Here is a 23397-nt window from a genome sequence, read left to right as displayed (position 1 = left end):
AAGAAAGGGTAAACTGTGGATATTTATTTCCCTTTATAGTTTATTGGCCTACGCATAACCTTCATCCACATACCATTTATTTTCCAAACATTGCTTTCTTGTGTCAGCAATTAGACATTGATCTTAGGGGAGGGCTAGTTACGCCCCAGTAACCTAGGTAATAAATTGCGCTGCCTGTTGGATGCATAGACTAGAGCAGAAACTAGACATTATAACATCCTATCTAATAGACCCAATGAAATGAGAGATGCGCGTGGTTATTTGTTGCATAGCTACTTTGGGAATGTGAACTCATCGTGGCAAGAAAAGGTGAGACATGTATAAAGCAGCGGTTATGATATACAGGGCATTCGGAAAGTATTCAGACCCCTTGACTTTCTACACATTGTGTTACGTTACAGCCTTATTCTACAACCAATCTACACACAATACCCCGAAATGACAAATCAACAACAGAAATATCACATTTACACAAGTGTTCAGACCCTTTACTCAGTACTTTGTTGAAGCACCTTTGGTAGTGATTTCAGTCTAGTCTTCTTTGGTATGACACTACAAGCTTGGTAAACCTGTATTTCTCCCATTCCTCTCGGCAGATAGATCCTCTCAAGCTCTGTCAGGTTGGATGGGGAGCATCGCTGCACAGCTATTTTCAGGTCTCTCCAGAGATGTTTTTATTTATTTATTTATTTCACCTTTATTTAACCAGGTAGGCAAGTTGAGAACAAGTTCTCATTTACAATTGCGACCTGGCCAAGATAAAGCAAAGCAGTTCGACACATACAACAACACAGAGTTACACATGGAGCAAAACAAACATACAGTCAATAATACAGTATAAACAAGTCTATATACGATGTGAGCAAATGAGGTGAGATAAGGGAGGTAAAGGCAAAAAAAGGCCATGGTGGCAAAGTAAATACAATATAGCAAGTAAAACACTGGAATGGTAGATTTGCAATGGAAGAATGTGCAAAGTAGAAATAAAAATAATGGGGTGCAAAGGAGCAAAATAAATAAATTAAATACAGTAGGGAAAGAGGTAGTTGTTTGGGCTAAAATATAGGTGGGCTATGTACAGGTGCAGTAATCTGTGAGCTGCTCTGACAGTTGGTGCTTAAAGCTAGTGAGGGAGATAAGTGTTTCCAGTTTCAGTGCTTTTTGTAGTTCGTTCCAGTCACTGGCAGCAGAGAACTGGAAGGAGAGGCGGCCAAAGAAAGAATTGGTTTTGGGGGTGACTAGAGAGATATACCTGCTGGAGCGTGTGCTACAGGTGGGAGATGCTATGGTGACCAGCGAGCTGAGATAAGGGGGGACTTTACCTAGCAGGGTCTTGTAGATGACATGGAGCCAGTGGGTTTGGCAATGAGTATGAAGCGAGGGCCAGCTAACGAGAGCGTACAGGTCGCAATAGTGGGTAGTATATGGGGCTTTGGTGACAAAACGGATTGCACTGTGATAGACTGCATCCACTTTGTTGAGTAGGGTATTGGAGGCTATTTTGTAAATGACATCGCCAAAGTCGAGGATTGGTAGGATGGTCAGTTTTACAAGGGTATGTTTGGCAGCATGAGTGAAGGATGCTTTGTTGCGAAATAGGAAGCCAATTCTAGATTTAACTTTGGATTGGAGATATTTGATATGGGTCTGGAAGGAGAGTTTACAGTCTAACCAGACACCTAAGTATTTGTAGTTGTCCACGTATTCTAAGTCAGAGCCGTCCAGAGTAGTGATTTTGGACAGGCGGGTAGGTGCGGGTAGCGATCGGTTGAAGAGCATGCATTTAGTTTTACTTGTATTTAAGAGCAATTGGAGGCCACGGAAGGAGAGTTGTATGGCATTGAAGCTTGCCTGGAGGGTTGTTAACACAGTGTCCAAAGAAGGGCCAGAAGTATACAGAATGGTGTCGTCTGCGTAGAGGTGGATCAGAGACTCACCAGCAGCAAGAGCGACCTCATTGATGACCTCATTGAAGAGAGTCGGCCCAAGAATTTAACCCTGTGGCACCCCCATAGAGACTGCCAGAGGTCCGGACAGCAGACCCTCCGATTTGACACACTGAACTCTATCAGAGAAGTAGTTGGTGAACCAGGCGAGGCAATCATTTGAGAAACCAAGGCTGTCGAGTCTGCCGATGAGGATGTGGTGATTGACAGAGTCGAAAGCCTTGGCCAGATCAATGAACACGGCTGCACAGTAATGTTTCTTATCGATGGCGGTTAAGATACCGTTTAGGAGCTTGAGTGTGGCTGAGGTGCACCCATGACCAGCTCTGAAACCAGATTGCATAGCAGAGAAGGTATGGTGAGATTCGAAATGGTCAGTAATCTGTTTGTTGACTTGGCTTTCGAAGACCTTAGAAAGGCATGGTAGGATAGATATAGGTCTGTAGCAGTTTGGGTCAAGAGTGTCCCCCCCTTTCAAGAGGGGGATGACCGCAGCTTTCCAATCTTTGGGGATCTCAGACGACACGAAAGAGAGGTTGAACAGGCTAGTAATAGGGGTGGCAACAATTTCGGCAGATAATTTTAGAAAGAAAGGGTCCAGATTGTCTAGCCCGGCTGATTTGTAGGGGTCCAGATTTTGCAGCTCTTTCAGAACATCAGCTGAACGGATTTGGGAGAAGGAGAAATGGGGAAGGCTTGGGCGAGTTGCTGTGGGGGGTGCAGTGCTGTTGACCGGGGTAGGAGTAGCCAGGTGGACAGCATGGCCAGCCATAGAAAAATGCTTTTTGAAATTCTCAATTATGGTGGATTTATCAGTGGTGACAGTGTTTCCTATCCTCAGTGCCGTGGGCAGCTGGGAGGAGGTGCTCTTATTCTCCATGGACTTTACAGTGTCCCAGAACTTTTTTGAGCTAGTGTTGCAGGAAGCAAATTTCTGCTTGAAAAAGCTAGCCTTGGCTTTTCTAACTGCCTGTGTATAATGGTTTCTAGCTTCCCTGAACAGCTGCATATCATGGGGGCTGTTCGACGCTAATGTAGAACGCATTAGGATGTTTTTGTGTTGGTTAAGGCAGTCAGGTCTGGGGAGAACCAAGGGCTATATCTGTTCCTGGTTCTAAATTTCTTGAATGGGGCATGTTTATTTAAGATGGTTAGGAAGGCATTTAAAAAAAATATCCAGGCATCCTCTACTGACGGGATGAGATCAATATCCTTCCAGGATACCCCGGCCAGGTCGATTAGAAAGGCCTGCTCGCTGAAGTGTTTCAGGGAGCGTTTTACAGTGATGAGTGGGGGTCGTTTGACCGCTGACCCATTACGGATGCAGGCAATGAGGCAGTGAGTTTGATTGGGTTCAAGTCCGGGCTCTGGCTGGGTCACTCAAGGACATTCAGAGACTTGTCCCGAAGCCACTCCTGCGTTGACTTGGCTGTGTGCTTAGGGTCGTTGTCCTGTTGGAAGGTGAACCTTCGCCCCAGTCTGCTCTGGAGCAGGTTTTCATCAAAGCTCAATTTCGAGTCAAAAAGCAAAGGGGCTGAATACTTATGTAAATAAGGTATTTATTTTTTGTTTTCATTTTGTCATTATGGGGTATTGTGGCATCATTGTTGGGTATTGTGAAGTCATTATGGGGTATTGTGGCGTCATTGTTGGGTATTGTGAAGTCATTATGGGGTATTGTGGCGTCATTGTTGGGTATTGTGATGTCATTATGGGGTATTGTGGCGTCATTGTTGGATATTGTGATGTCATTATGGGGTATTGTGACATCATTGTTGGGTATTGTGATGTCATTATGGGGTATTGTGTGTATATTGATGTGTTTTTATGTTTTATTTAACCCATTTTAGAATAAGGCTGTAACGTAACAAAATGTGGAAAATGTCAAGCGGTCTGAGTACTTTCAGAATGCACTGTATGTATTATGTTTATAAATGACATTTAGTCTACTTGAGGCTTAAGTATTCAGGCGCATAGCCGCAGGAAGTAGGGTTTAGTCTACTTGAGGCTTAAGTATTCAGGCACATAGCTGCAGGAAGCAGGGTTTAGTCGACTTGAGGCTTAAGTATTCAGGCGCATAGCTGCAGGAAGTAGGGTTTAGTCGACTTGAGGCTTAAGTATTCAGGCGCATAGCTGCAGGAAGTAGGGTTTAGTCTATTTGAGGCTTAAGTATTCAGGCGCATAGCTGCAGGAAGTAGGGTTTAGTCGACTTGAGGCTTAAGTATTCAGGCGCATAGCTGCAGGAAGTAGGGTTTAGTCGACTTGAGGCTTAAGTATTCAGGCGCATAGCTGCAGGAAGTAGGGTTTAGTCTACTTGAGGCTTAAGTATTCAGACGCATAGCCGCAGGAAGTCGGGTTGCTGAAGCACCACGAGAAATCGTCATACATTATATATATATATATATATATATATCCTATATAAAAAATATTCCTCACAAAAGTAGCACACTGGACCTTTACTAGTCCTGTATTAACGGACCGATATAGCCATCTGTGGCGAGGGCAAATTACTGTATCTTGTTATTATATTTAGCTACCTGTTTTTTGTTATGAATAAGAGTTTAATCATATATTCTCCATTTCCGCAAGGTTACTACAAATAGGCTACCTTTAACCTTCCTGCAAAGCAATAGATCTACTTCAACCACCGGAAACTGCACACGCATGATCCGTTTAACGTTCGCAGGAGGATGAGCACGTCAAGTTCCGTTTTTATAAATGCCTCGTGTGAAAACTGGCGCACTGATGTTTTGGGAGATATTTTGTGGGTATGCAACGTTTCTAAATGAGTCACCCGCGTCTCAATATGACTGACTCCAAGCTACACATAATAATAATAATACAAACAAAAACAATCCAGGGCCATTCAGGCACGAACATGGCGTAACGCTAAAATTGGTCTCTCCTGTCTTGTAATTCTATATCTACGTTGTTGCTAGAATTGTTTACTTGTATCCATAACAACAGAAGTTCAACAATGATTTCGAACTTCCGATATTGTGCTTCTTGGCTTGAGTTTGGGTAAGTACATAACATTACCGAGAAGAAGGTCTTTATTAGTTACTGTATGAAGCTATGCTATTACATTTCTTTTCACATGATAACATTTGGTTTAATAAATACTTTCCTTATTACAGCGTATCTTATAATAAAATGAAGGATTTTATGTTTGTCAACAATGGTGGGGACTGTGTTTAGGCTACAAATAGAAAATAAAATGAATCATCACATTCTTTATTGCATTGCGATTTATTTTATGAAAATGTCGGGCTGTTACTGTACAGACAACCAGGTAGCCTGGGCTCTGGTCAATAGTAGTGCACTATACAGGGAATAGGTTATCATTGGGCTCTGGTCAATAGTAGTGCACTATACAGGGAATAGGTTATCATTGGGCCCTGGTCAATAGTAGTGCACTATACAGGGAATAGGTTATCATTGGGCTCTGGTCAATAGTAGTGCACTATACAGGGAATAGGTTATCATTGGGCTCTGGTCAATAGTAGTGCACTATACAGGGAATAGGTTATCATTGGGCCCTGGTCAATAGTAGTGCACTATACAGGGAATAGGTTATCATTGGGCTGTGGTCAATAGTAGTGCACTATACAGGGAATAGGTTATCATTGGGCTCTGGTCAATAGTAGTGCACTATACAGGGAATAGGTTATCATTGGGCTCTGGTCAATAGTAGTGCACTATACAGGGAATAGGTTATCATTGGGCCGTGGTCAATAGTAGTGCACTATACAGGGAATAGGTTATCATTGGGCCCTGGTCAATAGTAGTGCACTATACAGGGAATAGGTTATCATTGGGCTCTGGTCAATAGTAGTGCACTATACAGGGAATAGGTTATCATTGGGCCGTGGTCAATAGTAGTGCACTATACAGGGAATAGGTTATCATTGGGCCCTGGTCAATAGTAGTGCACTATACAGGGAATAGGTTATCATTGGGCCGTGGTCAATAGTAGTGCACTATACAGGGAATAGGTTATCATTGGGCCGTGGTCAATAGTAGTGCACTATACAGGGAATAGGTTATCATTGGGCCGTGGTCAATAGTAGTGCACTATACAGGGAATAGGTTATCATTGGGCCGTGGGTCAATAGTAGTGCACTATACAGGGAATAGGTTATCATTGGGCCGTGGTCAATAGTAGTGCACTATACAGGGAATAGGTTATCATTGGGCTCTGGTCAATAGTAGTGCACTATACAGGGAATAGGTTATCATTGGGCCGTGGTCAATAGTAGTGCACTATACAGGGAATAGGTTATCATTGGGCCCTGGTCAATAGTAGTGCACTATACAGGGAATATGTTATCATTGGGCCCTGGTCAATAGTAGTGCACTATACAGGGAATAGGTTATCATTGGGCCCTGGTCAATAGTAGTGCACTATACAGGGAATAGGTTATCATTGGGCCCTGGTCAATAGTAGTGCACTATACAGGGAATAGGTTATCATTGGGCCGTGGTCAATAGTAGTGCACTATACAGGGAATAGGTTATCATTGGGCCCTGGTCAATAGTAGTGCACTATACAGGGAATAGGTTATCATTGGGCCCTGGTCAATAGTAGTGCACTATACAGGGAATAGGTTATCATTGGGCCGTGGTCAATAGTAGTGCACTATACAGGGAATAGGTTATCATTGGGCCGTGGTCAATAGTAGTGCACTATACAGGGAATAGGTTATCATTGGGCCGTGGTCAATAGTAGTGCACTATACAGGGAATAGGTTATCATTGGGCCGTGGTCAATAGTAGTGCACTATACAGGGAATAGGTTATCATTGGGCCGTGGTCAATAGTAGTGCACTATACAGGGAATAGGTTATCATTGGGCCGTGGTCAATAGTATTGCACTATACAGGGAATAGGTTATCATTGGGCCGTGGTCAATAGTAGTGCACTATACAGGGAATAGGTTATCATTGGGCCGTGGTCAATAGTAGTGCACTATACAGGGAATAGGTTATCATTGGGCCGTGGTCAATAGTAGTGCACTATACAGGGAATAGGTTATCATTGGGCCCTGGTCAATAGTAGTGCACTATACAGGGAATAGGTTATCATTGGGCCGTGGTCAATAGTAGTGCACTATACAGGGAATAGGTTATCATTGGGCCGTGGTCAATAGTAGTGCACTATACAGGGAATAGGTTATCATTGGGCCGTGGTCAATAGTAGTGCACTATACAGGGAATAGGTTATCATTGGGCCGTGGTCAATAGTAGTGCACTATACAGGGAATAGGTTATCATTGGGCCGTGGTCAATAGTAGTGCACTATACAGGGAATAGGTTATCATTGGGCCCTGGTCAATAGTAGTGCACTATACAGGGAATAGGTTATCATTGGGCTCTGGTCAATAGTAGTGCACTATACAGGGAATAGGTTATCATTGGGCCGTGGTCAATAGTAGTGCACTATACAGGGAATAGGTTATCATTGGGCCGTGGTCAATAGTAGTGCACTATACAGGGAATAGGTTATCATTGGGCCCTGGTCAATAGTAGTGCACTATACAGGGAATAGGTTATCATTGGGCTCTGGTCAATAGTAGTGCACTATACAGGGAATAGGTTATCATTGGGCCCTGGTCAATAGTAGTGCACTATACAGGGAATAGGTTATCATTGGGCTCTGGTCAATAGTAGTGCACTATACAGGGAATAGGTTATCATTGGGCCGTGGTCAATAGTAGTGCACTATACAGGGAATAGGTTATCATTGGGCTGTAGTCAATAGTAGTGCACTATACAGGGAATAGGTTATCATTGGGCTCTGGTCAATAGTAGTGCACTATACAGGGAATAGGTTATCATTGGGCTCTGGTCAATAGTAGTGCACTATACAGGGAATAGGTTATCATTGGGCTGTAGTCAATAGTAGTGCACTATACAGGGAATAGGTTATCATTGGGCTCTGGTCAATAGTAGTGCACTATACAGGGAATAGGTTATCATTGGGCTCTGGTCAATAGTAGTGCACTATACAGGGAATAGGTTATCATTGGGCTCTGGTCAATAGTAGTGCACTATACAGGGAATAGGTTATCATTGGGCCATGGTCAATAGTAGTGCACTATACAGGGAATATGTTATCATTGGGCCCTGGTCAATAGTAGTGCACTATACAGGGAATAGGTTATCATTGGGCCCTGGTCAATAGTAGTGCACTATACAGGGAATAGGTTATCATTGGGCTCTGGTCAATAGTAGTGCACTATACAGGGAATAGGTTATCATTGGGCCCTGGTCAATAGTAGTGCACTATATAGGGAATAGGTTATCATTGGGCCCTGGTCAATAGTAGTGCACTATATAGGGAATAGGTTATCATTGGGCCGTGGTCAATAGTAGTGCACTATACAGGGAATAGGTTATCATTGGGCCCTGGTCAATAGTAGTGCACTATACAGGGAATAGGTTATCATTGGGCCCTGGTCAATAGTAGTGCACTATACAGGGAATAGGTTATCATTGGGCTCTGGTCAATAATAGTGCACTATACAGGGAATAGGTTATCATTGGGCCCTGGTCAATAGTAGTGCACTATACAGGGAATAGGTTATCATTGGGCCCTGGTCAATAGTCGTGCACTATACAGGGAATAGGGTTCCATTGGGCTCTGGTCAAACGTAGTGCACTATATAGGGAATAGGGTACGATTTGGGACTGAACCTTGACAGATAAAATGATATGTTCTTTTCCAGGGGACTGACCAGCAGTATGTCTAAGAACCGGGACACTGTGGTGACAGTAGGCTTCGGCCAGGGGAGCAAGGTGGATAGTGTGCCCATGGGCAGCCAGATGACCCACATCCCAGAGGCCTTGACTGGGCAGTGGGGTCCAGTCAAACCCCAGTCTTCCGGCCCGAGGCATGGGCGTCTGATGCACCAGAGCACCCTGTCACTGGGGGACCCACAGGGATCTGGGACCAGCTACACAACCACACACACTCAGGTCAGGACTGTACCACTAGATGGTATTAGAGAACTGTACCACGACCACGCACACTCAGGACTGTACCACTAGATGGTATTATAGAACTGTACCACGACCACGCACACTCAGGACTGTACCACTAGATGGTATTATAGAACTCTACCACGACCACGCACACTCAGGACTGTACCACTAGATGGTCTTATAGAACTGTACCACGACCACTCTGGTCAGGACTGTACCACTAGATGGGTTTATAGAACTGTACCACAACCACACACACTCAGGACTGTACCACTAGATGGTATTAGAGAACTGTACCACGACCACACACACTCAGGACTGTACCACTAGATGGTATTATAGAACTGTACCACGACCACGCACACTCAGGTCAGGACTGTACCACTAGATGGTATTAGAGAACTGTACCACGACCACACACACTCAGGACTGTACCACTAGATGGTATTATAGAACTGTACCTGTACCACTACCACACACACACACGTGTCTTTGGCATGACGTGTCCTGAGATCCTCTTCCTGGTACTCTCCAGAGTTACTGTGGGCGGGAGGCCGATGGCCAACCTCTGGTCTTCTTTCTCCGAGATCCCGCCTACCCCTCCCAGCACACCAGTCAGCTGGACCTGAGTCACACATCCACCAGCCAATTACAGACACACAGCAGAGACATCCATAACCCCAAAGACATCATCCCGGTACGACCAAGTGTCATTCTGGATGGATGGATGGATGAATGACCGTCAGTTGAGCTTTATTTCATTCTGTGTTGTCTCAGTGCAGCACCTACGTTCATGTCGTCACTATAATTGTCAGGCAGCTTTATCCAGTACTCAATGTCACCAGTAGAGGGTGCTGTAGCCTCAGAGGAAGGAAACCCCTGAACAACTGAATAGAATGGAACACTATTCATCTCCCTCTTTCCCACACCTCTCCATTCTCCCACCGAGGTCTTCCTCTACTCGTCCCCTGTATCTTCCTCTACTCGTCCCCTGTATCTTCCTCTACTCGTCCCCTGTATCTTCCTCTACTCGTCCCCTGTATATTCCTCTACTCGTCCCCTGTATCTTCCTCTACTCGTCCCCTGTATCTTCCTCTACTCGTCCCCTGTATATTCCTCTACTCGTCCCCTGTATCTTCCTCTACTCGTCCCCTGTATCTTCCTCTACTCGTCCCCTGTATATTCCTCTACTCGTCCCCTGTATCTTCCTCTACTCGTCCCCTGTATCTTCCTCTACTCGTCCCCTGTATATTCCTCTACTCGTCCCCTGTATCTTCCTCTACTCGTCCCCTGTATCTTCCTCTACTCGTCCCCTGTATCTTCCTCTACTCGTCCCCTGTATCTTCCTCTACTCGTCCCCTGTATCTTCCTCTACTCGTCCCCTGTATCTTCCTCTACTCGTCCCCTGTATCTTTCTCTCATATCCCCTGTATCTTTCTATTTTGCCCCGTTCTCCCTCGCGGTCCCCCCAAACGCCTATTCTTATTTTCTCTCTATGACCCCTTCTCTATGCTTCAACCTCCTCTCTCTGGTCCCTCTTCTATCCTTCTACCCCCTCTCTCTCCAGTTCAATGTTCTTCATAGGCTGGGTCAGAGTAATTGGTCTCGTAATCGCGAGGGCGTGGCCATGAGAGAGGTGACCAATCCCAAGGAGCCCACCCCCTACTGGACGACCTATCGCAGTGAGCACAGGAGTCCTAGCCCCTCTCCCTCACCACACAACCCCACTGGTAGACCCACACTGTGGCATCAACATGATATACTGACAGGTAATACACTGTTTCCTTCTTTCTTACATTTTCTCATGTAAACCCACAGTATCCTGTACGAACCACAGCTGTTTGTGTGTGTGTATACATGCGTTGTGTGTGTGTACATGCATTGTGTGTGTGTGTGTACATGCGTTGTGTGTGTGTGTGTGTACATGCGTTGTGTGTGTGTGTGTGTGCACATGCGTTGTGTGTGTGCACATGCATTGTGTGTGTGTGTGTGCACATGCATTGTGTGTGTGTGTGTGTGTGCACATGCGTTGTGTGTGTGTGTGCACATGCGTTGTGTGTGTGTGTGCACATGCGTTGTGTGTGTGTGTGCACATGCGTTGTGTGTGTGTGTACATGCGTTGTGTGTGTGTGTACATGCGTTGTGTGTGTGTACATGCGTTGTGTGTGTGTGTGTGCGCACATGCATTGTGTGTGTGTACATGCGTTGTGTGTGTGTACATGCGTTGTGTGTGTTTCAGGTGAGACCAGGACTCCAGCAGGTCCAGGTAACGCCAGGAGACAGTCTGGAGAGAGAGTCCTGTGGGCAACACGACGCTGGGAGACGGACTGCTGTTCCTTCCGACTCTACTAAACACACAATTCAACTGTACGTGTACACACACCCCCAACTCTGACCCAACTGAGTGCAGTTCAGTCCAACACCAGTGAAATACAACCAAAACCAGTCCACTAAGACTCCATCTAGTCAGAACAACTCCCTGGAATAACAGTTATTATTAAACCTGCTCCCCGAAGAGCACTGAACTGGCAGATCTGGGCTGAGTGTCACAGCACTGAACTGGCCAAACTGGGCTGAGTGTTACAGCACTGAACTGGCAGATCTGGGCTGAGTGTTACAGCACTGAACTGGCAGATCTGGGCTGAGTGTTACAGCACTCAACTGGCAGACCTGGGCTGAGTGTTACAGCACTGAACTGGCAGATCTGGGTTGAGTGTTACAGCACTGAACTGGCAGATCTGGGCTGAGTGTTACAGCACTCAACTGGCAGACCTGGGCTGAGTGTTACAGCACTGAACTGGCAGATCTGGGCTGAGTGTTACAGCACTGAACTGGCAGATCTGGGTTGAGTGTTACAGCACTGAACTGGCAGATCTGGGCTGAGTGTTACAGCACTGAACTGGCAGATCTGGGCTGAGTGTTACAGCACTGAACTGGCAGATCTGGGCTGAGTGTTACAGCACTCAACTGGCAGATCTGGGCTGAGTGTTACAGCACTGAACTGGCAGACCTGGGCTGAGTGTTACAGCACTCAACTGGCAGATCTGGGCTGAGTGTTACAGCACTCAACTGGCAGATCTGGGCTGAGTGTTACAGCACTCAACTGGCAGATCTGGGCTGAGTGTTACGGCACTGAACTGGCAGATCTGGGCTGAGTGTTACAGCACTGAACTGGCAGACCTGGGCTGAGTGTTACAGCACTGAACTGGCAGACCTGGGCTGAGTGTTACAGCACTGAACTGGCAGATCTGGGTTGAGTGTTACAGCACTGAACTGGCAGACCTGGGCTGAGTGTTACAGCACTGAACTGGCAGATCTGGGCTGAGTGTTACAGCACTCAACTGGCAGATCTGGGCTGAGTGTTACAGCACTCAACTGGCAGATCTGGGCTGAGTGTTACAGCACTCAACTGGCAGATCTGGGCTGAGTGTTACAGCACCAAACTGGCAGATCTGGGCTGAGTGTTACAGCACCAAACTGGCAGATCTGGGCTGAGTGTTACAGCACTCAACTGGCAGATCTGGGCTGAGTGTTACAGCACTCAACTGGCAGATCTGGGCTGAGTGTTACAGCACCAAACTGGCAGATCTGGGCTGAGTGTTACAGCACTCAACTGGCAGATCTGGGCTGAGTGTTACAGCACTCAACTGGCAGATCTGGGCTGAGTGTTACAGCACTCAACTGGCAGATCTGGGCTGAGTGTTACAGCACTCAACTGGCAGATCTGGGCTGAGTGTTACAGCACTCAACTGGCAGATCTGGGCTGAGTGTTACAGCACTCAACTGGCAGATCTTGGCTGAGTGTTACAGCACCAAACTGGCAGATCTTGGCTGAGTGTTACAGCACCAAACTGGAGGGGCTTTTCACTGAATAAAATAAGTAATTAATGGGAACTGTGTGAGAGAATGTGTGCATAGGAGACTGAACGGGTGTGTGTGTGTGTGTGTGCAAAAAGTGTGTCCAGTGCCATGAGTAGAACAGTACATCAACTATCTAACCACGTCTGTCTGACAAGACATTTAAAATGGAGGGTTGGCCCTGGGGGGGGGGGAAACGGTCAGTACAGTCTCAACACCCCTCCCTCCCTAACGTCAACACCATTTAACACCCCTCCCTCCCTAACGTCAACATTTAACACCCCTCCCTCCCTAACGTCAACATTCAACACCCCTCCCTCCCTAACGTCAACATTCAACACCCCTCCCTCCCTAACGTCAACACCATTCAACACCCCTCCCTCCCTAACGTCAACATTCAACACCCCTCCCTCCCTAACGTCAACATTCAACACCCCTCCCTCCCTAAAGTCAACACCATTCAACACCCCTCCCTCCCTAACGTCAACACCATTTAACACCCCTCCCTACCTAACGTCAACATTCAACACCCCTCCCTACCTAACGTCAACACCATTCAACACCCTCCCTCCCTAACGTCAACACCATTTAACACCCCTCCCTCCCTAACGTCAACATTCAACACCCCTCCCTCCCTAACGCCAACATTCAACACCCCTCCCTCCCTAACGCCAACATTCAACACCCCTCCCTCCCTAACGCCAACATTCAACACCCCTCCCTCCCTAACGCCAACATTCAACACCCCTCCCTCCCTAACGCCAACATTCAACACCCCTCCCTCCCTAACGTCAACATTCAACACCCCTCCCTACCTAACGTCAACATTCAACACCCCTCCCTCCCTAACGTCAACACCCCTCCCTACCTAACGTCAACACCCCTCCCTACCTAACGTCAACATTCAACACCCCTCCCTCCCTAACGTCAACATTCAACACCCCTCCCTCCCTAACGTCAACATTCAACACCCCTCCCTCCCTAACGCCAACACCCCTCCCTCCCTAACGCCAACACCCCTCCCTCCCTAACGCCAACACCCCTCCCTCCCTAACGCCAACACCCCTCCCTCCCTAACGCCAACACCCCTCCCTCCCTAACGCCAACACCCCTCCCTCCCTAACGCCAACACCCCTCCCTCCCTAACGCCAACACCCCTCCCTCCCTAACGCCAACACCCCTCCCTCCCTAACGCCAACACCCCTCCCTCCCTAACGCCAACACCCCTCCCTCCCTAACGTCAACACCCCTCCCTCCCTAACGTCAACACCCCTCCCTCCCTAACGTCAACACCCCTCCCTCCCTAACGCCAACACCCCTCCCTCCCTAACGCCAACACCCTCCCTCCCTAACGTCAACACCCCTCCCTCCCTAACGTCAACACCCCTCCCTCCCTAACGTCAACATTTAACACCCCTCCCTCCCTAACGTCAACATTTAACACCCCTCCCTCCCTAACGTCAACATTTAACACCCCTCCCTCCCTAACGTCAACATTCAACACCCCTCCCTCCCTAACGTCAACATTCAACACCCCTCCCTCCCTAACGTCAACATTTAACACTCCTCCCTCTGTCAACACCCCTCCCTCCCTAACGTCAACATTTAACACCCCTCCCTCTCCTTCCCTAATGTCAACACCATTCAACACCCCTCCCTCCCTAACGTCAACACCATTCAACACCCCTCTCCTTCCCTAACGTCAACACCATTCAACACCCCTCCCTCCCTAACGTCAACATTTAACACCCCTCCCTCTCCTTCCCTAATGTCAACACCATTCAACACCCCTCCCTCCCTAACGTCAACACCATTCAACACCCCTCCCTCCCTAATGTCAACACCATTCAACACCCCTCCCTCCCTAACGTCAACACCATTCAACACCCCTCCCTCCCTAATGTCAACACCATTCAACACCCCTCCCTCCCTAACGCCAACACCATTCAACACCCCTCCCTCTCCTTCCCTAATGTCAACACCATTCAACACCCCTCCCTCCCTAACGTCAACACCCCTCCCTCCCTAACGTCAACACCATTCAACACCCCTCCCTCCCTAACATCAACATTTAACACCCCTCCCTCCCTAACGTCAACATTCAACACCCCTCCCTCCCTAACGTCAACACCATTCAACACCCCTCCCTCCCTAACGTCAACATTTAACACCCCTCCCTCTCCTTCCCTAATGTCAACACCATTCAACACCCCTCCCTCCCTAACGTCAACACCATTCAACACCCCTCCCTCCCTAACGTCAACACCATTCAACACCCCTCCCTCCCTAATGTCAACACCATTCAACACCCCTCCCTCCCTAACGTCAACACCATTCAACACCCCTCCCTCTCCTTCCCTAATGTCAACACCATTCAACACCCCTCCCTCCCTAACGTCAACACCCCTCCCTCCCTAATGTCAACACCATTCAACACCCCTCCCTCCCTAACGTCAACACCATTCAACACCCCTCCCTCCCTAACATCAACATTTAACACCCCTCCCTCCCTAACGTCAACATTCAACACCCCTCCCTCCCTAACGTCAACACCCTCCCTCCCTAACGTCAACATTTAACACCCCTCCCTCTCTAACGTCAACACCATTTAACACCCCTCCCTCCCTAACGTCAACACCATTCAACACCCCTCCCTAACGTCAACATTTAACACCCCTCCCTCCCTAACGTCAACACCATTCAACACCCCTCCCTCCCTAACGTCAACACCTCTCCTCCCTAACGTCACCATTTAACACCCTCCCTCCCTAACGTCACCATTTAACACCCTCCCTCCCTAACGTCACCATTTAACACCCTCCCTCCCTAACGTCAACACCATTCAACACCCGAGGGGTAAACTACGAAGCAGGATCAATGAGCGAGCCGCCATCCATGTTCATTTAAATCAGACTTTATTCATTGTTTGTAGAGAACTCAAAACAGATGAAATGGAGGAGAGGAGCAGCGAGATAGTAGGTAAAGAATATAAACACAGACAAGACAGAGAGATAAAAGATAGGAAGAGGATTGGCGTATTTACAATCATTGGCCCCCCGACCAGAGAGATAGAGAGACAGAACGGACTCTAGCAGGTCCAGCTAACAGCGTTATTAGTAGCTAACAGCGTTATTAGGAGCTAACAGCGTTATTAGTAGCTAACAGCGTTATTAGTAGCTAACAGCGTTATTAGGAGCTAACAGCGTTATTAGGAGCTAACAGCGTTATTAGTAGCTAACAGCGTTATTAGGAGCTAACAGCGTTATTAGGAGCTAACAGCGTTATTAGGAGCTAACAGCGTTATTAGGAGCTAACAGCGTTATTAGTAGCTAACAGCGTTATTAGGAGCTAACAGCGTTATTAGGAGCTAACAGCGTTATTAGGAGCTAACAGCGTTATTAGGAGCTAACAGCGTTATTAGTAGCTAACAGCGTTATTAGTAACAGGGAACGTGAGCTGGGTTTAGACCGTCGTGAGACAGGGACAGAGGAGGGACAGATAAAGGACTAGCAGGTCCAGCTAGCAGCGTAACAGCAGTGGGACTAGTAAGGTAAAGATCCCCTGGACTAGACAGTAAGGGTCAGGGTAGGGGGCAGGTTACGCTGATCCTAGGTCTGTGCCTCTGAACCAGTGTCAGCTCACACCAGGGCGGTGTCTTAAATAGCACCTTATTCCCTAGATAGTGCACTACTGTTGACCAGGGCCTATAGGGATAGTGCACTACATAGGGAATCGGGTGCCATTTCAGACAGACCCAGAATTATATATTCCAAATGTCAATCAGACTAGGCTTGAGTCCCAAATAACACCCTATTCCCTAGATAGTGCACTGCTGTTGACCAGGGCCTATAGGGATAGTGCACTTCATAGGGAATAGGGTGCCATTTCAGACAGACCCAGAATTATATATTCCAAATGTCACCAGACGAGGCTTGAGTCCCAAATAACACTATTCCCTAAATAGGCCTTGGTCAAGAGTAGTGCACTACATAGGGAATAGGGTGCCATGTGGGAGGCGTCACCTAGGTCTGCTTCTCTACTCTAAACTCCAGTTTCTGCTACGGTTTCAGTGCAATCTTAAAAACAGACAGAAGCAGGAATCTGAAAGGTAAAGGAACGATGGCAACAACAACAACAGCAGTGTCCCAGCCTTCTGAAACAATACTGACACTACCGACCATCAGCATGTCCAGTAAACTAACCATCCTCTCTGGGAGATTTAATTACTGACACTACCGACCATCAGCATGTCCAGTAAACTAACCATCCTCTCTGGGAGATTTAATTACTGACACTACCGACCATCAGCATGTCCAGTAAACTAACCATCCTCTCTGGGAGATTTAATTACTGACACTACCGACCATCAGCATGTCCAGTAAACTAACCATCCTCTCTGGGAGATTTAATTACTGACACTACCGACCATCAGCATGTCCAGTAAACTAACCATCCTCTCTGGGAGATTTAATTACTGACACTACCGACCATCAGCATGTCCAGTAAACTAACCATCCTCTCTGTGAGATTTAATTACTGACACTACCGACCATCAGCATGTCCAGTAAACTAACCATCCTCTCTGGGAGATTTAATTACTGACACTACCGACCATCAGCATGTCCAGTAAACTAACCATCCTCTCTGGGAGATTTAATTACTGACACTACCGACCATCAGCATGTCCAGTAAACTAACCATCCTCTCTGGGAGATTTAATTACTGACACTACCGACCATCAGCATGTCCAGTAAACTAACCATCCTCTCTGGGAGATTTAATTACTGACACTACCGACCATCAGCATGTCCAGTAAACTAACCATCCTCTCTGGGAGATTGATTATATATTGTATTGTGATGGTATTTTATAAGTGTGGGGGGAGGGGATAATAATATTGCTAGAGGTTTCTGTTCAGTAGTCTTTCCTCGGACTTCAAAAGTAATAAGTGACTGGCATCTTAAACACCTCCCTATAGGATCTAGAGAGACACAGCTGGGGGCCACCTCCATGTGTGTGTGGGGTTAATATGTGTGTGTTGTAATGTTTCAGTGTGGTCTACTCGTCAACTAAAGCCTTGACCGACGTGGCGACTGACTGCATGCATGGGAGGGTAGGTGGAAAAACACTTCCGGTTGAAAAACAAAAATCCCGCCAGGTGATTGGTTGGTTAGGTGACAGGTCAGAGGTCAAGGGGGGAGAGTTGGTCTGAGCAGACTGAGGAAGTACAGAAGTACTTTAGTTGAAGCTCCTTTTCTTTGATCTACGGGTTTCTCATTTTCTTCTTCTCTCGTTCGTCTCATCTCACAGATCCCCTCTTCTTCTCCCCCTCTTTCTACTCGTTCTTCTTCTCCTTCTGTTTCAGCAGTTTGTTGATCTCTCTCTTGGCCATGCCAGCGTACTTGCTTATGACGCCATGCTGGTTCAGACCAGGAAGCAGGAGCAGGAAACTCACTGGGAACAAAGGAAACAGAGTCACTACAGTTGAAATCTGAAGTTTACATACACCTTAGCCAAATACATTTAAACTCAGTTTTTCACAATTCCTGACATTTAATCCTAGTAAAAATTCCCTGTCTTAGGTCAGTTAGGATCACCACTTTATTTTAAGAATGTGAAATGTCAGAATAATAGTAGAGAGAATTATTTATTTCAGCTTTCATTTCTTTCACCACATTCCCAGTGAGTCAGAAGTTTACATACACTCAATTAGTATTTGGTAGCATAGCCTTTAAATTGTTTAAATTGGGTCAAATGTTTCGGGGAGCCTTCCACAAGCTTCCCACAATAAGTTGGGTGAATTTTGGCCCATTCCTCCTGACAGAGCTGGGGTAACTGAGTCAGGTTTGTAGGCCTCCTGGCTCGCACACACCTTTTCAGTTCTGCCCACAAATGTTCTATAGGATAGAGGTCAGGGCTTTGATGGCCACTCCAATACCTTGACTTTGTTCTTAAGCCATTTTGCCACAACTTTGGAGGTATGCTTGGGGTCATTGTCCATTTGCGACCAAGCTTCAACTTCCTGACTGATGTCTTGAGATGTTGCTTCAATACATCCACATAATTTCCCCTCATGATGCCATCCATTTTGTTTCTGATGTCTTGGCTGATTTCTTTTGATTTTCCCATGTCAAGCAAAGAGGCACTGAGTTTGAAGGTAGGCCTTGAAATACATCTACAGGTACACCTCCAATTGACTCAAATGATGTCAATTAGCCTATCAGAAGCTTCTAAAGCCATGGCATCATTTTCTGGAATTTTCCAAGCTGTTTAAAGGCACAGTCAACTTAGTGTATGTAAACTTCTGACGCACTGGAATTGTGACACAGTGAATGATTAGTGAAATAATCTGTCTGTAAACAATTGTTGGAAAAATGACTTGTGTCATGCAACATGGAGATGTCCTAACCGACTTGCCAAAACTATAATTTGTTAACAAGAAATTTGTGGACTAACTAAACAGCATACTGCTTAAAGGGCTGTTCTCATTAGTGCATACTGTAGCAAAACAAGCCTCTCTTATTGGACAAGCTCAGGTTAGTCCCTCCACCACTGTGCAGTTTGGTACCTAACGGGTCTATTAAAACAACCTACTCCACGTTTAGTGGAACCATGTCTCACCATATATAAAACAAGTCGGGATTGTGTAGGAGAGTTTGTCCGGTGAACTGAGTAAAGAGACTAGGTCTGCCTCCCAAAGGGCACCCTATTCCCTATGTAGTGCACTACTTTTGACCAGAACCCTATGGGGTTCCCCTAATAGGGACTGATCCTATGATGTATAACCCTTTCTCTTCGTGGTATTTTACAGTTGCAGGATGCCAATGCACTGACTACTGAACAGCTGGCTATGGGGCCTTGTGCTTGTCTGTTACAGCTACGCAGTCAGACCAATAGTTAGCCAAGGTCTCCGGTGATGTTTGGAATATATAGCGAATGCTGGGTCTCGGTCTGAAATGGCACCCTATTCCCTATATAGTCCACTACCCCTAATAGGCCCTAGTCAAAAGTAGTGCACTATATAGTTAGAAAAAGGTGCCAATCAATACTTGTTGTGCTGGCCTGGTATGCAAAGACATGTACAAACCAAGTAACATTGGAGTCAGAATTTAACTTGATCCATAAACTGACAGGGTGTGCATCCCAAAATGGCACCCTATTCCCCATGTAGTGCACTACTTTTGACCAGAGCCCTACAGAGAATAGGGTGCCATTTTGGAACATGTCCAAGGACTTCCGTTACGGACATCCTTCCTATGTGGCCACTTCTCTAGTGGTGTCAGGTGGCTTTAACTGTCACTGTCATCATTACTATAGCAACAGGAGAAAGCAGGAGAGAGAATTCAGCTACGTCGTCACACACCAGAATACAACCGATTGTATTTTATTTATTTAACTAGGCAAGTCAGTTAAGAACACATCCTTATTTACAAGGACGGCCGACCTGGGAACAGCGGGTTAACTGTCTTGTTCAGGGGCAGAACGACATTTTTACCTTGTCAGCTCGGGGATTTGATCCAGCAACCTTTCAGTTACTGGCTCAACGCTCTAACCACTAAGCTACCCGATTGGACCTAAATACTCCTGCTTGTATTAACCTGATTGTTTGAACTCAGAACACCAGGACTGTGTGAAATAATGCAGCAATGAGTAAGCTACAGTCGTGGGACCTTTTGGCTGAGTTAGCCATCAGCCCAGGTAGGTTTAGTACAGGTAGGCTGAGTTAGCCATCAGCCCAGGTAGGTTTAGTACAGGTTGGCTGAGTTACCCATCAGCCCAGGTAGGTTTAGTTACCCATTAGCCCAGGTGGGTTTAGTACAGGTTGGTTAGTTACAGGTTGGTACAATGTCTTCAGAAAATATTCATACCCCTGGACTTACTCCACATGTTGTTGTGTTGCATCTACACAACATATCTCATCATGACAAAGTGAAAACATGTTTTTAGAAATGATAGCAAATGTATAAAATGAAATGCATCTAATTTGCATAAGTATTCACATAGATGTTAGAAGCACCTTTGGTAGTGATTACAGCTGTGAGTCTAAGAGCCGTGAGTCCTTCTGGGTGAGTCTAAGAGCCGTGAGTCCTTCTGGGTGAGTCTAAGAGCCGTGAGTCCTTCTGGGTGAGTCTAAGAGCCGTGAGTCCTTCTGGGTGAGTCTAAGACCCGTGAGTCCTTCTGGGTGAGTCTAAGAGCCGTGAGTCCTTCTGGGTGAGTCTAAGAGCCGTGAGTCCTTCTGGGTGAGTCTAAGACCCGTGAGTCCTTCTGGGTGAGTCTAAGAGCCGTGAGTCCTTCTGGGTGAGTCTAAGAGCCGTGAGTCCTTCGGGGTGAGTCTAAGAGCCGTGAGTCCTTCGGGGTGAGTCTAAGAGCCGTGAGTCCTTCTGGGTGAGTCTAAGAGCCGTGAGTCCTTCTGGGTGAGTCTAAGAGCCGTGAGTCCTTCGGGGTGAGTCTAAGAGCCGTGAGTCCTTCGGGGTGAGTCTAAGAGCCGTGAGTCCTTCGGGGTGAGTCTAAGAGCCGTGAGTCCTTCTGGGTGAGTCTAAGAGCCGTGAGTCCTTCTGGGTGAGTCTAAGAGCCGTGAGTCCTTCTGGGTGAGTCTAAGAGCCGTGAGTCCTTCGGGGTGAGTCTAAGAGCCGTGAGTCCTTCGGGGTGAGTCTAAGAGCCGTGAGTCCTTCGGGGTGAGTCTAAGAGCCGTGAGTCCTTCGGGGTGAGTCTAAGAGCCGTGAGTCCTTCTGGGTGAGTCTAAGAGCCGTGAGTCCTTCTGGGTGAGTCTAAGAGCCGTGAGTCCTTCTGGGTGAGTCTAAGAGCCGTGAGTCCTTCTGGGTGAGTCTAAGAGCCGTGAGTCCTTCGGGGTGAGTCTAAGAGCCGTGAGTCCTTCTGGGTGAGTCTAAGAGCCGTGAGTCCTTCTGGGTGAGTCTAAGAGCCGTGAGTCCTTCTGGGTGAGTCTAAGAGCCGTGAGTCCTTCTGGGTGAGTCTAAGAGCCGTGAGTCCTTCTGGGTGAGTCTAAGAGCCGTGAGTCCTTCTGGGTGAGTCTAAGAGCCGTGAGTCTTTCTGGTTGAGTCTAAGAGCTTTACACACCTGGATTCTACAATATTTGCACATTATTATTCTCAAAAATTCTTCAAGCTCTGTCAACTTGGTTGTTAATCATTACTAGACAAATCTTTCAAGTATTGCCATAGATTGTCAAGTAGATTTAAGTCGAAACTGCCACTCAGGAATATTCAACGTCTTCTTATACAGTGTATATTTGGCCTTGTGTTTTAGATTATTGTCCCGCTGAAAGGGGAATTCATCTCCCAGTGTCTGGTGGAACGCAGACTGAACCAGGTTTTCCTCTAGGATTATGCCTGTACTTCGCTCCATTCAGTTTGCCCCAAACATTAAACTTCATATTCAGGACAAAAAGTGAATTGATTTGCCACATTTTTTTACAGTATTACTTTAGTGGATTGCTGTGAACAGGATGCATGTTATGGAATATTTTTCACTCTGTCGTTTAGGTCAGTTTTCTCCTATCACAGCCATTAAACTAACGGTTTTAAATATCACCATGGTGAAATCGAGTGGTTTCCTTCCTCTCCGGCAACTGAGTTGCCTGAAGGACGCCTGTATCTTTGTATTGATACGCCATCCGAAGTGTAATTAATAACTTGACCATGCTCAAAAAGGGACATTCAATTACTGCTATTTTTTGTTTTGTTTTTACCCATCTACCAATAGGTGCCTTCTTTGCGAGGCATTGTGAAACCTCCCTGGTCCTTGTGGTTGAACCAGCGTTTGACTGAGGGACCTGGCAAATAACTCTATGTAATATATGAGGTAGTCATTCTAAAATATGTTAAACCCTATTATTGCACACAGAGTGAGTCCATGCAACTTATTATGTGACTTGTTAAGGACATTTTTACTGAACTTTTACCTGAACGTATTTAGCCTTGCAATAACAAAGGGGTTGAATAGTTATTCATTAGTAAAAAAACTTAATTCCACTTTGACATCATGGGGTATAATATGCAGATCAAAGACACAAAATCTCAATTTAGTCCATTTCAATCCAGTCAAAGGATGTGAATACAGGTCGGCCGGTAGGGTACAAGTAGGTAGGTCGGCCGGTGGGGTACAAGTAGGTAGGCCGGCCGGTGGGGTACAAGTAGGTAGGCCGGCCGGTGGGGTACAAGTAGGTAGGGAGGGAGGTCAGTACGGTACATGTAGATAAGGTAGGTAGGGTACATGTATGTAAGTAGGTAGGGTGCAAGTAGGTAGGGAGGTCAGTAGGGTACATGTAGATAAGGTAGGTCAGTAGGGTGCATATAGATAAGGTAGGTAGGGTGCATGTAGGTAAGTAGGTAGGGTGCATGTAGGTAGGGTTCAGGTAGGGTGCATGTAGGTAGGGTACAGGTAGGTAAGGAGGTAGGGAGGTCAGTAGGGTACATCTAGACAAGGTAGGTAGGGTACATCTATGTAAGTAGGTAGGGTACAGGTAGGGAGGTCAGTAGGGTACATGTAGATAAAGTAGGTAGGGTACATGTAGATAAGGTAGGTAGGGTACATGTAGATAAAGTAGGTAGGGTACAGGTAGGGAGGTCAGTAGGGTACAGGTAGGGAGGTCA

The 23397-nt window shown here is 46.6% G+C and overlaps 2 protein-coding genes across 2 annotated transcripts in view; one reads left to right on the top strand and one right to left on the bottom strand.

Moving 5' to 3' along the window:
- Positions 1 to 8725: 8725 nt before the first annotated feature.
- Positions 8726 to 22364, top strand: LOC135554759 (uncharacterized). Its single transcript, XM_064987190.1, has 5 exons — positions 8726 to 8923; positions 9465 to 9626; positions 10497 to 10698; positions 11169 to 11296; positions 22052 to 22364. The coding sequence occupies exons 1-4, from the start codon at positions 8759 to 8761 to the stop codon at positions 11279 to 11281; spliced, it is 642 nt and encodes a 213-aa protein (XP_064843262.1). The 5' UTR covers positions 8726 to 8758; the 3' UTR covers positions 11282 to 11296; positions 22052 to 22364.
- Positions 15686 to 23397, bottom strand: part of LOC135554760 (ADP-ribosylation factor-like protein 6-interacting protein 1) — a 37089-nt gene continuing 29377 nt past the window's right edge. The window contains exon 6 of the mRNA XM_064987191.1: positions 15686 to 18241. Coding sequence (XP_064843263.1) covers positions 18123 to 18241 — 119 coding nt within the window. The 3' untranslated portion in view covers positions 15686 to 18122. The remainder of the gene's footprint in view (positions 18242 to 23397) is intronic.

This window comes from Oncorhynchus masou, chromosome 14, assembly GCF_036934945.1.
Source record: "Oncorhynchus masou masou isolate Uvic2021 chromosome 14, UVic_Omas_1.1, whole genome shotgun sequence".
Taxonomy (NCBI): Eukaryota; Metazoa; Chordata; class Actinopteri; order Salmoniformes; family Salmonidae; genus Oncorhynchus; species Oncorhynchus masou.
Note: the sequence above shows the minus strand (reverse complement) of the source record. Positions and strands in the feature narration are given on the sequence as shown.